The sequence below is a fragment of the Pseudorasbora parva genome, chromosome 3, assembly GCF_024679245.1.
Source record: "Pseudorasbora parva isolate DD20220531a chromosome 3, ASM2467924v1, whole genome shotgun sequence".
In the NCBI taxonomy this organism is placed as follows: domain Eukaryota; kingdom Metazoa; phylum Chordata; class Actinopteri; order Cypriniformes; family Gobionidae; genus Pseudorasbora; species Pseudorasbora parva.
In genome coordinates this window covers 3,789,213-3,803,273 of record NC_090174.1, presented here as the reverse complement: position 1 = coordinate 3,803,273, position 14,061 = coordinate 3,789,213, and the positions used below count along the sequence as shown (strand labels likewise).

The 14,061-nt window shown below is 40.3% G+C and overlaps 1 protein-coding gene across 6 annotated transcripts in view; it reads left to right on the top strand.

Annotated features, from left to right (window-relative positions):
- znf618 (zinc finger protein 618) overlaps nt 1–10,782 on the top strand; it is a 59,155-nt gene extending 48,373 nt beyond the window's left edge. For 3 of the 6 annotated variants that reach the window (XM_067437555.1, XM_067437551.1, XM_067437556.1), the window contains exons 10-14: nt 2,354–2,398; nt 2,714–2,791; nt 3,910–3,945; nt 4,408–4,533; nt 6,710–10,782. In XM_067437555.1, the coding sequence (XP_067293656.1) occupies nt 2,354–2,398; nt 2,714–2,791; nt 3,910–3,945; nt 4,408–4,533; nt 6,710–8,241 (1,817 nt within the window). In that variant the 3' untranslated portion in view covers nt 8,242–10,782. The remainder of the gene's footprint in view (nt 1–2,353; nt 2,399–2,713; nt 2,792–3,909; nt 3,946–4,407; nt 4,534–6,709) is intronic. The other 3 variants (XM_067437553.1, XM_067437552.1, XM_067437554.1) reach the window with 3 other exon arrangements.
- The last annotated feature ends 3,279 nt before the right edge of the window (nt 10,783–14,061 follow it).

Here is a 14,061-nt window from a genome sequence, read left to right as displayed (position 1 = left end):
ATAACAACGATGAAATCTTCCTCAAAAGTGTAATGGATCATATTTGAGACTCACTTATTGTACCTATTACTCAATTTAATGATGTATTGATAATCAGGTGAACCTAAGATACTTCATATTGAAATATTACTGACAATAAGTTATTCTCATATGTACTTTATAAAAATAAGTGAGGATGTGAACAACAAGCTGAAGGTGGACATTTTTACAGTTATACTCCAGATTTACTAACGGCTTGTGCCAGCACAAATCCTCTTTTGCTGTTAAACTACTGTCAGTATTTTCTAAAGATGCACAGAGAGAAATAAGTGCTGAAAAGGCGTGGATGGGGTTATTAATTTATGCGTCTGATATGCAAACCTGATTACAAAAAAAGTTGTGACACTGTACAAAGTGTGAATGAATAAGAAAATGCAGTGATTTACAAATCTCAAACTTATATTTTATTCACAATAGAATATAGATCTCAAATGTTGAAAGTGAGACATTTTGAAATGTCATGCCAAATATTGGCTCATTTTGAATTTCATGAGAGCTACACATTCCAAAAAAGTTGGGATCGGTAGCAGTAAGAGGCTGGAAAAGTTAAATGTACATATAAAGGAAGAGCTGGAGAACCAATTCGCAACTTATTAGGTCAATTGGGAACATGATTGGGTATAAAAAGAGCCTCTCAGAGTGGCAGTGTCTCTCAGAACTCAAGATGGGCAGAGGATCACCAATGCCCCCAATGTACTTTTGCCCCCAAAAGTAGTTTATCAGAGAAAAATTGCAAAGAGTATGAAGTTATAATCATCTACAGTGCATAATATCATCCAAAGATTCAGAGAATCTGGAACAATCTCTGTGTGTAAGGGTCAAGGCCGGAAAACCATACTGGATGCCTGTGATCTTCGGGCCCTTAGACGGCACTGCATCACGTACAGGAATGATACTGTAATGGAGATCACAACATGGGCTCAGGAATACTTCCAGAAAACATTGGTGAACACAATCCACAGTGCCATTCACCGTTGCCAGATTAAACTCTATACGTCAAAAAAGAAGCCATACCTAAACATGATCCAGAAGTGCTGGTGTTTTCTCTGGGCCAAGGCTCATTTAAAATGGACTGTGGCAAAGTGGAAAATGTTGTGTGGTCAGACAAACCAAAATTTGAAGCTCTTTTTAGAAAACTGGGACGACATGTCAATCCAGACTAAAGAGGACAAGGACAGCTCAAGTTGTTCTCAGCGCTCAGTTCAGAAGCCTGCATCTCTGATGGTATGGGGCTGCATGAGTGTGTGTGGCATGGGCAGCTTACACATCTGGAAAGGCAACATCAATGCTGATAGGTATATCCAAGTTCAAGAACAACAAATGCTTCCATCCAGACGTCATCTCTTTCAGGAAAGACCTTGCATTTTCCAACATGACAATGCCAGACCACACACTGCATCAATTACAACATCATGGCTGCGTAGAAGAAGGATCCGCTACTGAAATGGCCAGCCTGCAGTCCAGATCTTTCACCATTAGAAAACATTTGGGGCATCATAAAGAGGAAGATGCGACAAAGAAGACCTAAGACAGTTGAGCAACTAGAAGCCTGTATTAGACAAGAATGGGACAACATTCCTATTCCTAAACTTGAGCAACTTGTCTCCTCAGTCCCCAGACGTTTGCAGACCGTTATAGAAAGAAGAGGGGTTGCCAAACATGGCTTTGTCCCAACTTTTTATGAGATGTGTTGATGCCATGAAATTTAAAATCAACTTCCCCCTAACAATATACATTTTCTAAGTTTAAACATTGGATATGTCATCTATGTTGTGTTCTGAATACAATAATGAAATTTGAAAAACGTCCACATCATTGCATTCTATTTTTAATCACAATTTGTATAGTGGCCCTTTCAGATGTAGTATTTATGGGAGGAGAGTATTTGCATAAATCATGCATGGTGATTTACTAAGGTTTTCACTTGTCAATTTACTGGTGTTTGCAGAATTATTTACCTCCCATTTTTTTACTGGTTGCCGAGAGTTGACGAATGCCGCTTGCACGATGTCAAAAAGCAGCATAATAACAGAACAAAACAATTTAAAACGAGAGCCAGAACGAATACTTTACATTGTATCTGCATTTTTATTTAGAATCAATACAGAAACAAACTATCTGTGAAATGAGATGCGAGTAGCTAGTAACACTTCCATGGACATGAGCTGGCTAAAAACATTTTGGTGGACATGTGGCCTAAGTGTCCTAGTACGTTTTGGTGCCATGGTTTAAAACCTTTACCTACAAAGTGTTGCACTTCACATGAAAGTGTAGTCATCATAAAAATGATATGAATTATTTGTCTTCCTTCCAGATACTCCAAACAGCCGGACCTATACTTCCCTCCCCAGCCCTCAGAGTATGTATTGTGGAAATCAGTTTTACCTTTTTCATTTTCACTTGATATATCACTCTTCTCATGCTCCACGTAGTCCTTTTTTGTGTGCGTGTGTGTAAATCATGACTGACCTCACTCATGCCCATTTTTGTGTCATTTGCATGGCTTTCCAACCTTGTAGGTTTCTTAACCTTTAAGTAAAAACCTTTTTCCTGAATGCCTGATGCTGACCTAAATTTGTTAGCCGTATGTAGTGCTCTGATGTGAGGCTAGCCGGTTGCGCTCTGTTATGAGAACATTGCTGTGTTCTGAGAGAAACTGGACGTTTTGTTCCAGAAACCTACACGTGTGGAGCCTGTGGAATTCAGTTCCAGTTCTACAACAACCTCCTGGAGCACATGCAGTCCCATGCTGGTGAGTGAGCCCAGAAAATGAAAACATTTTCAGCTGTGCGCTCATCCAAATTTGGACTCACTCTGTTTTGTTTGCATTATTCCTTTGCATCACCACTTGGGTAACAGTAAAAAGGGCACATTTTTACAGAGTGTATATTGTGTGCACTGCATACTGAATTCGTTTCCTCCATGCGAGTTTGTTTCCACCATCTAACCTCTTTACTCATCACTTATTCATAGGCGTGCATGAATCTACGCCTTCGCAATTTCATAACTCCACATAGTTTTATTGCTCGTCATTCATTTGTTCACTCTCACAATCCCAACATACCCATTTTTTGTTTAACAGGGTTCCCACTGTCATCAAAAAACATGGGGTAATATTTCACCCAAATAAAATAGATTATTTACATAACATTTTCTTCAGCGGAACACAGAAGATATATTATCATATATTAAAAAACGTTTCAGCTGTTTTTGTCCATATTGTGGACATGAGTCAACGCAAAATGCTTAAGCTTTCAAGCCAAACAGGCATTTTGAAATGTATGCCTTTTATTTACAAATCAAAGAGAGTGTTGGTGACACGCATACACCAATAAATATGGCAACCTCAAATGTCAGTTCTCGTATTAAGATCAATACGGTCAATCGGATTAGAAGTGGAGAACGCTAAACACAGGTGTAAACAGGGTCTACAACGTTTTGAGCTTGTCTAATTTTGATCACTTCCAGAGATAAACGTGTTTAAAACCTGACTGCTTTCGTAGTTTAAATGCTTTGTCAAATACATTCGAACAGCCACTAAAGACCCCCTACTCTCCGCCCACTGACTTTACTGAACACGTAAACATTATGGGGACTGCGCTAGCCAGGCGGGATTTAAACTGTCAACATATTTGATGTAGTCTTTGTATGCATGCATTGATCAAGAATTTGATTTGGAAAAGGCTTATATTTCTGTAAAAAAAAATATTTCATCATGCAGTCATTTCAGAAGAGTTAAATAGCAACGAAGTCACTTGGCTCGATTTCACACTACCTTAATTCCTGGTTCCAGAGAAAACAAATTGACTTTTAATATGGGCAAAAACAGCCGAAACATATTTTCAAAATATCTTCTTTTGTGTTCAACAGAAGAAAAGAAAAGAATAAGTTTGGAACGACATGAGGGTGAGTAAATAATGACAACATTTCCATTCTTAGGTGAAAATTGTGTTTCCAGGCCAGGAAAAGTCATTGAAATTTCTGCACTGAAAAAAAAAGAGTGGTTCCCCGCTAAAATATTTGGCAGGCTAAAGATGGTTATTTGCACATTCAGTTTCTTTCAAATGAATTTTCGAACAAATCTATAGAAAAGGCATTGGAGTTCTTTGGTCAAAATGTGAGAGAACCATATATTAAATGTCTTGGTTAGTTTTATATCATCACAGATTTTCTGTCAAAATCAACTCAGAAAACATTAAAATTGTTAATTCTGTGTGGACCTTGATCAATAGATCATTCTCATTGCTCATTTGTAAGTTTTTATTTCAGCCGAGTATATTTCGGTTGGTTTTCATTGAATATCTTCACTTTTTCCAAGAATGAGTACATAATGCGTTTTCTTTATTCCTTTCTGTTTTCCCCGTTTAGCTGATAATGAGAACCATGTCAAAGATGAGTCTCCGAAACCTTCCCAAGCGCCTGTGGCCACACAGGAGCAGATGTGGAAATCTCCTCAGCCGGCACAACAAAGGAACCACATACCACCGTCTTTTCGTGAGTTATTTCTTACCACCACTACCAGAATCCATTCGCACTCATTTCACAATACACTCAATTTATCATAATGCAGATTCTCATTTGCTTGAGCCAGTAAAATTATTATCTATGGATAACTGGTTGCACATACTGACTGAAAATGTAAATTTAAGTTGCAGTAAGTGATTTCTGAGAAATGCATTACCACAACACACTGGTAACCAATTAGCAGTAGGGGGCCGTGTCCACTCATGATGGTGGAGGAGAGAAAGTGAGCAAGAGGGAGATTTAACAAAAGTCTATAGAAAGAGAGATGGCTAAGAGACATTACAAAATACAAAAGGTCAGAGGATTATCACTGGTTATGATCTGGCTAGAGCTTTAGGGCCTGCATTAAAAAAAGATGCTGAGGTTGTTATTTCTGTTCCATATCCGAGTAACATTGGTTAGGCTATGTTTCACAGAACTAATATATGCTGTTGATGTAATGTTAGCTATAGTAACCAGACCATTTTGAGTGCCATTGTTTGTGTGAAGCTGCTGGCAACTAATAAAGTACTCTTGCTTGTATGCACTTGTACTAGTACTATATTGGCAAAAGTATTGGGACACCCCTCCAAATCTTTGAATTTAGGTGTTCCAATCACTTCCGTGACCACAGGTGTATAAATCAAGCACTAGGCAGGCAGGTGCTGCTACAAACATTAGTGAAAGAATGGGTCGCTCTCAGGAGCTCAGTAAACTCAAGCGTGGTACCGTGATAGGTTACCACCTGTGCAATAAATCAATTCCTGAAATGTCCTCACAACTAAATATTCCACGCTCAACTGTTATTGGGATTATAACAAAGTGGAAGCAATTGGTAACAACAGCAACTCAGCCACGAAGTGATAGGCCACGCAAAATCACAGAGTGGGGTCAGCACATGCTGAGGGTCACAGTCGAAGAAATCGTCAACTTTCTGCAGATTAAATAGATACACACCTCCAAACTTCTGTGGCCTTCAGATTAGCTCAAGAACAGCGTAGAGCTTCAAGGAATGGGTTTCCATGGCCAAGCAGCTCATCCAAGCCTTACATCACCAAGTGCAGTGCAAAGTATGGGATGCAGTGGAGTAAAGCAGCCCCCACTGGACTCTAGAGCAGTGGAGACGTGTTCTCTGGTATGACCAATCACGCTTCTCCATCTGACAATCCCTTGGACGAGTCTGGATTTGGTGGTTGTCAGGATAACAGGACTTCACTGACTGCATTGTGCCAATTGTAAGCGGGGATTATAGTGTGGGGTTGTTTTTCAGGGGTTGGGCTTGGCCCCTTAGTTCCAGTGAAAGGAACTATTAATACTTCAGCATACCAAGACATTTTTGACAATTTCATGCTTCCAACTTTGTGGGAACAGTTTAGGGATGGCCATTATTTTCCAACGTAACTCCGCACCAGTGGACAAAGCATGGTCCAATAAAGACATGAATGAGCGAGTTTGGTGTGGAGGTCCTGACCTCAACCCGATAGAACACCTTTGAGATGAATTAGAGTGAAGACTGCAAGATGCAGGCCTTCTTGTCCAACATTCACAAATGCAATTTTAGAAGAATGGTCAAAAATTCCCATAAACACTCCTAAACCTTGTGGAAAGCCTTCCCAGAAGAGTTGAAGCTGTTTTAGCTGAAAAGGATGGGCCGACTCCATATTAGGCCCTACAGATTAAGAATGGGATGGCATTAAAGTTCATGTGCATGTAAAGGCAGGTGTCCCAAAACTTTTGGCCATATAGTTTACTTAATTTGTTGAGCTTCAGCTATGATACATCCACTATTGCATTGCATGTTCATTCAGTTTGGAGGCGGAACAAAGAAGGGAGAGGTGTGTTTGTTTGTATTAAGTATCAACGTTTCTCGGAAATCACTTACTGCACATTTAATGTTGGTGTCCTTATTAATTTTCATCATGTTTGGGAATCTGAGGTGACTGTGATTAATCCCCAACACACACTTCACAAGATTTATCACAAGAAAGGCAAAAATACCATACATCTTAGGTACCTTGTGTTACTCTTGTATGTGCCCAACAATCTTTTACTGCATTTTTGATTTCATATGACGGATTGCAACTGTTGCTGTTATGTGTGGATATTTTGTAAGATCAGTTAACTTGAAGAAAAAACAAACTAATTCAATTTTTTTCTGCTTTTGCAGAGAACAGATTACTTCCAGAAAAGGAGAGACAACAAGTGGCTGAACGTTTACTGAGAGTAATGTGCGTAGACCTTGGCCTTCTTGGCGTTCTCAGCAGCAAAGACTTCCTAAAGCTTGCTCAGACCCTGGTGGACACGGGTTCACGTAACGGAGCCTACTCCATTCGTGAAGCCTTGGGAGATATGAGCTCGCTGGCATTAAAACAGCTCCCTCGTATGTACAATCAGGTCAAAGTGAAAGTCACCTGCGCCCTGGGTTCCAACTCTTCCTTGGGCATTGCAGTGACCTGCCATTCGCAGACTATAGGACCAGACTCCTGCTATTTGCTAACGGCGTATCAAGTGGAGGGTGTGCGACTCCGACGCTATGTTCTAGGACTCAAGGAGGCTTCTTTAAGGGAGAGTCCTGAGCAGATACACCACTGGGTCCAGAATGTTCTGTCAGAGTTTGTCATGTCAGAAATACGCACGGTCTACGTGACAGAGCCCCGTTTGTCTTCGTTGCCCTTTTGCGGTCGCACCGGAGTTGGCCTTCGCTGCGCAGGTTGCTCTTTAACTGCAACGGTTCAGGCTGTTCTCGGTCGTCGCAGCCTGCAAGCACGAGGGCTCCATGAACTAGGGGAGCTTCTGGCCACGTGTCGCGACATTGCTGCAACGACCAGCTTCAGTCAAGAAGGGAAAGCTGGGGAAGAATCTGCCGCTCCACCCTGCTGGGACGCAGTCGCGGAAGCCTTGCTCAAGGTTCATGAGAACTTTGAGGCCACCTGCGAAGCATACGGCCGTTCGAAGAGCACAGTGCCGCTCTTGCAAGGCCTGAACAAGCATCTGTTAGGCACGCTTGCATGCTTGCTTGCGCCGCTAAGACAGGCAGCTCAGGAGCTGAGTGTGGAACGCTGCCCCACGATCCAGCATGTCCTTCCCGTCTACCTCCGTCTTGAAAAACTTTTCACCTCAAAAGCCGGTGAAGTGGGTGCTGGCAGTAAGCTTTGCCACTACTTCCTGGAAGCCCTGAAGGAGAACTTCAAAGTGGAACGTGTCCATCAGGTCGCAATGATCCTGGATCCGCAGCTGAAGCTGCGGCCAGTCCCTGCGTATCAGCATGAGGATATAATCTCAAGGGTGTGTGATATGGCTGCTAATATGAGGGAAGCAGGAAGCAGTGGTTCTGGAAGTACATCCGTGGATGAGCGAGATGGCGAAGGGCCGTCAGCACCCAAGCGTGGCCGTCTGGACTGTGGATTGGAGAGGCCATCGTGTGATGCCGAAGAGCCACAGGTACGAAAAGAGTTGTTCCAGTACCTCGGAGAACCACTGTTCAGTGGCACAGGTGACCTGCTGCAGTACTGGAGTTCGGTCATGGACAGGTACCCCAGACTGTCGCGGTTAGCGCTGTGGTTGTTGGCTGTACCGGCTGTAGCTGTGCATGGGGAGTGTGTGAGCATCTGCGAGCAGACCTTAGCCATGAAGCGAAAGCAGCAGGTCTCTGCAGAGGAGATGAACAAGTTGGTCTTCCTCAAGAGTAATTTTGCTTGAGACGGCTCAGGGCTTTCAGCTAACGGCACCATAGACTGTTTGAAATGGAGACTTTTTGAAGCAGATGTATTGTCACTTCTCTTTACCCCTTCCAAAAATCCTGGTTTACCGTAAGTGTCTATCAATGTGGCACATGATAGAGATTTACAAAGGAAAGATACATTGACAATTCATTCTCAAACACCCCTTCAGGCCATAGCTTTGGCAACGACAACAGAGCAACTCGATGAAAATACCGTCTGCCCGAGGACACGGATGTGAACTTGTGTTTTCGATGTTTCAGTTGAACTACCACTTAAAATTGATGTTTTTAACAGTATGTGGTTCATCCATCCTTCTTTTTCTTTCTGTGAACCCATCTGAAATTCAGTCAATGGATTATTGAAATTACTTTCAACTTTCCATCTATCTAAGGAAAAAAACGGGGTACTTAGAAAAAGCCATTTTTGTTTGCAACTACGCCTTTATGAAAACCACAAACACTCTTTGCTGTGACAGCTGAACAATACCTCTCTTTAGCGTTTTATCAGTGGGCAGATCAAGCTGTAGAGGTGTAAGTCTCTTCTTAGACAGGCCCTGATTCACTTATCTCAGTTAACCGGTTTGAGTGTTAAGCTCTTGTTCAGACTCAGGAGTTTAAGCCCAGCAGAACTCAAATTTATACTTGGGTCACACATAAGTAAACTATTTTGCAATTATTTATTTACATTTTTTGTCAGTTCACAATAACGTTGCAATAAATGTTACGTAGCAGAAGTTATTCTCTCAAGCTGATGCCTTGCACCTTTGTAGCAACCTTTTTTTCCCCATTACAGCTCACTGGGATCATTTCAATACTATCTGCAATACCTGAAACAGCCACTTAAACCCCAAGATTGGTTTTCCAATAATATTGGGTTATGGAAGTATATGGGAATGATCTGATGTTGTGCAAAGTTCTGGTCCAGATGATCTGATTATCTCGTCTTTTCTTTTGTCGTTTTTTTTTTTTTTTTGAAAAAGTGGGAATAGGGCTATGAAATGCAGAAACTGTCTGTCTCTCACTGTCTCAGTACAAACCTCGCTGAACAGAGGCAGCTAATTGCATTATTGTTTGAATGCATTTTAAGAGGATAAAGCTAAACAAATATTTCATTATTTATGCACTGGATTTCTCTTATTATTTTCATCATTTATCATCAGCAGGTAATTAGATTAAGGATAACACTAACTAGAGAAAACATTGCCTAGATTAGGACCAAAGTATCTTTTAAAAGTAGTTTGTCATTGTGAATAATTGCCATTTACAAACAAGTTATCTCATAATGCTCATGCTTCCTCATAACTCTTTCGCCCTCATAAATTTCCACTGCCTTTGAACAACTGTTTATTTCAAATTGTTCCAAGTAAACGAACAGCAGTAACAATTTTCACTTCCATGATAAAATAAACGATCTTCAAGAGTATTTTGCCGTAGTTTTTCCAAGGAAAGATGTGATTTAGTATTCTATAGTTTGTCTTGTAATGCCTTGAACATCTTTGTGTGATTATACAGATATGCATGCAGACAATATAAGAGTTTTTTTTAAATCTTTAATAAAATGGCTGAGATCTACAGACGTATAGTCTACGTTCACACAACAGCAGAATACAGTTGTCCGTCCTGCTTTGAGTGCTAAATAGCTGCGCTTCCGGTCACGCACAGATCGGTTATAAAAGAGTGACTGCATTCTGTTCTCAGAAAAGTTCTGTGATTAACTTCAGGAGTCACAACCAGATTTTGAGAGTTCAGTTATATACGTGCTAAAAAATGAACAATACAGCAGTCAAGTAGTTGTCTATCACACTGAAATGGGTTTAGCATGAGGCGTGCGCTTGGGCCCGTTAACCTCTCAGGTTATTTATAATGGTACCGTGTGGTGGGACAGAGAGTGAGAAGTGTTTTTAAGAAATAGGCTTACAAGGTGGAAAAACAGAAGAGTTTTTGACCGGGTTTATGAATCGTTTCAAGTAAATCGAAAATTTTGAAGATGTAATAAAGCCTTGATATTTTCATTATCAGGTGTTATTTGCCATGCCAGATGAGGACTGACTTTTGCCTGTATAGGCGTTTTGCACTCCTCTGCTGTTGTAGGTACAAAACCATTTGAAAGTCACGCCTGTAAGTAAATACGGTTGTTAATCCCGAACACTTGATGTACGCACCCCAACATTTTAGAATTGACAGAGATGAACGTAGCAGACGCTCGTTTTGGTCTAATGGTTGTGAACAAGAAACCTGTATAACAAGTTTAAACTATTTGGTGTCCGCTATGTTTGACCAAAGATTAGCGACCAAAGACGCATGATGTTGTGCAATTATAACTAAACCACCACTGAAAAAGACGCTTAGTGTTTTCTTGTTACTTGTGAAGATGCTGGTTTTAAATGGCACGCTCTATGCTGTTGCCTTATAACCATCTTGCTTTTGGACTTCCCCATACAGTCACTAAATATGAGCAACATAGAGTATTTGTTTTAGCCATAGAGACAGAGATGTCAAGATGTGCGTATGAGTCAGAACATTTTTTTCCTGTGATTTTCTTGTAGAGACTGTTATGCTTTTAATTGCGTCATTGACAACAAGTTTTTTTTTTTTTTTTTTTTTTTTTTGTACATACTGTTTAGATTTAAGTTTAATATGTTGTTACAATTTTATAGTTTTAAAACTTTACAGAGTCAAGTCAGTTGTAGAGTGGATTATTTTTATGTTTCGGATGGAGGCAGAGGTGGTAATATGACAACTGAAACTGACCTCACTTTACACCACTAGATGGTGCCATGACCCAACATGAATGTCATGTTCAAATACCAAAAAAGTCATGTGCACTAAATCAGAGGTCTTCAACAGAGTTTAGCTCCAATCCTAATCAAATGCGCCTGAACCAGCGAATCAAGCATTGGCATAAAAATCACAAGCTGAAGTTGGATCTAGGGTGTGTTTAAGTCAACAGTCAAGTCCTTGTCAAGTCCTTGATCACAGTGCATAGGGAAGTCCAAAAGTGGAGTTAAACACAGCTATAAATGCTACAAATAAGAGGTCTCCCGGAGCAGAGTTGAAGACCTCTGCACTAAATGCTAGGGTTAGCTTTAAAACTACTGGAAAACAAACAAACAAGGCATCGTTGTATATTGCATTAGGCTATAAATGTAACTTTTGCTGCACTCGTCAGTCTCTGCCATCATTGAAATATCTTTTTTAATGAGGCCGAGGTTGATTTAGGTTAGCTGGTGTCCAGGTTTGAGCATCGTTCCACTCGTTATTTTCAAGTAGGAGGCGGGAAAGTTACGAGTTCCAGTCTGTCTGCAATGCAAAAGCACTCAATAGAGGAGTAACAACCGTATTTAGCTCCACTGTGTGTACGCAGCCGTAGGGCCGGAATTGCTTAAAGTCGGCATGAAACAGAAACTGCGATAGTCGATTCTTTCCTATTGTGACAAATCAGAGTAAAACGGCTTCTGGAAAAGGGAAAAAAAAAAGGCCAGGGCTTGATTTTGTCCTTGAGGAATTGATTGGAAGGTTGTGGTTTGCTATTGGTGGATCTCATGTAAGTTGCCCCGCCCTTGCGCCAGTAAACGCATCATCAGAGAATAGATGTCGCTGCAAGAGGAAGGGGATGTCGTTTTGATTCAAGATTACGAGGCACGTGAATAAAAATAAAATAAAAAAAATGACATGCACGGATAATTTATATAAAACGCTGCAATATTCCTTAAAAATTATTTAATGGTGACTTTAAGAGCTTAGTTAATACAAAACCGAGCAGGGATGCATGCAGACTTGGTATCTCACAAACCCCAAAATACAGATGATGATGATGATGATGATGATGATGATGATGATGATGATGATGATGATACTGGCTAGCATGTGCAAATGTGCATTTGTAAAAACGATTTTGATAAACCTGGCCCAGAAATTGAAACAGCTGCTGTTGAATATTGTCGCCTTTCTCTGTAACCACAAGAGGGCAGAAGTGTCTCAGAAATCTGTCTTTGCAAAGAGTCTCCAAACATCTTACCTCTGTTTTCTAATCAAACATTTCAACTATTTTGATAAACTCAGTCTATGAATATGTCAGACTTCATGAAGGTTTTATTTTATTTTTATTTTTCCTTTCGCTGTCTTTTTTTTTCTTTCCTGGACGAATGTGTGCATTTCTTTGGGAAACATGAAAACTGGTAAAATCCTCTTGAGCAGCAGTCAAGATTGTGTTGACAAATACTAATCTCTGAAAGTATAAAACACTGTTTTAATCACAGCTATTTATGGATGTACAACAGTTATTAATATCACTCATGCTGTTTGTTTGAGAAGGGTTTTTTTTCTTCCCATTGTAGTTCAGCCAACATTTGTCTTTGACAGGCATTTTTCTGATTTTGTGTATTGAGTTGTTTCAGCTGTAGGTCTAATTTATACTTTTTTAACAACACTATTTTTCTAAACATGACTGATAGAGTTTTTCTCTCCTTATCAACTGTCAGTAGTACACTGCGCTGTTCTCAGAATCTATCTACTCCTGTAGTATGTGCTGTGTGAATAAAATATCCTCAAACAAGCAAAAAAAGGCAAGGGTTAAGTCTTTGTTTTAGATGGACACTCTTTATCTCTCATTGGTCATGTTACAGCCTGTTAACTTATTTATTTATTTTTTAGGTTGTTTTTTTTAAGGTGCACTATGCAACTTTCCGTCCACTGGAGGGCGCCTATTCTAAACAAAGGCGTAGTTTGATGACGCAAAGTTTGAGCGCAGTATCTTGGGTCATGTGGTCTTCACATCACAGCCGGTGGAAAATAGGACTCGGGCAGAAATCATGTTGATGGATGCGGTTATTAACGTTACTGTAGTGTGAAGCAGAGCAGGACCGAGTGTTGTGGAGCTGAGCACGGCCACTGGAGCGATTGTTAAACAAATACTCGCCTAGAGTTTTTGGGATATTTTACTGTAAAAATACTACATAGTGCACCTTTAATGTTTAATAAACAAGTGGGAAAACTGTTAAGGCAAAAGAATTAGCAAGAACATATGATCATTCTGCTTATAGCCTCCTGGCCTAACTGCATTTTTATGAGTAGAAAAATTACCTCAAAGAGGGCATATTGTCATTTGTATCGCGGTTTCATTTAAAAGAAAAAAAAAAACATTTTTTTTAATTAAAAAGGGGTTATGATTTAAGAAATCAAATTGTCCTTGAGCTTTTGATGTATAAAAGATCATCGTAATATAAGAATATAAGTTTCAGAGCTGAAAACTTCCTCCATGGTCAAATAAATGTGGTTATTGACAGCTGGCTCATTAAACGGGGGATCGTTTCAGTGGCAGAAATTGAAGTCAATCAGAGGCACTCACTTCCTGATGGCTGAGTGAACTGCGCAGGCTCAGACTGAGCTTGATGACGTAGATGTGACGTGAGCCTCCTGTCTGACAGCTGTAGGTCTTCTAGTAGTTGTGGAAAGTGAAATCTGAATCACGTTGTTTAAATGTTTTGTCCTGTTGCTTTTGGCTCACTATGGGCTTCTCTCCATTCTTCCCCCTTGACTTTATCAGACTTTGTCTCCACGTCCCCCCGACTGTCTCATAGACCGTAAAAGATTGCTTCTGAGCATCTCCTCAGGTCTATACGGTAATTTCTCAACTGTGCGACGCGTTGGTCATGACACAATCGTTAGCCTATTTTTACAAAAACAGCTTCTGCGGGGCGATAGTGTAAGATAATAGGTAATGGAGCCTTTTATACATTCTCGTGTTTCTTTATAAATAAACAATCGACAAATGGAGTCTTTAAACGCCGCAGATGTAA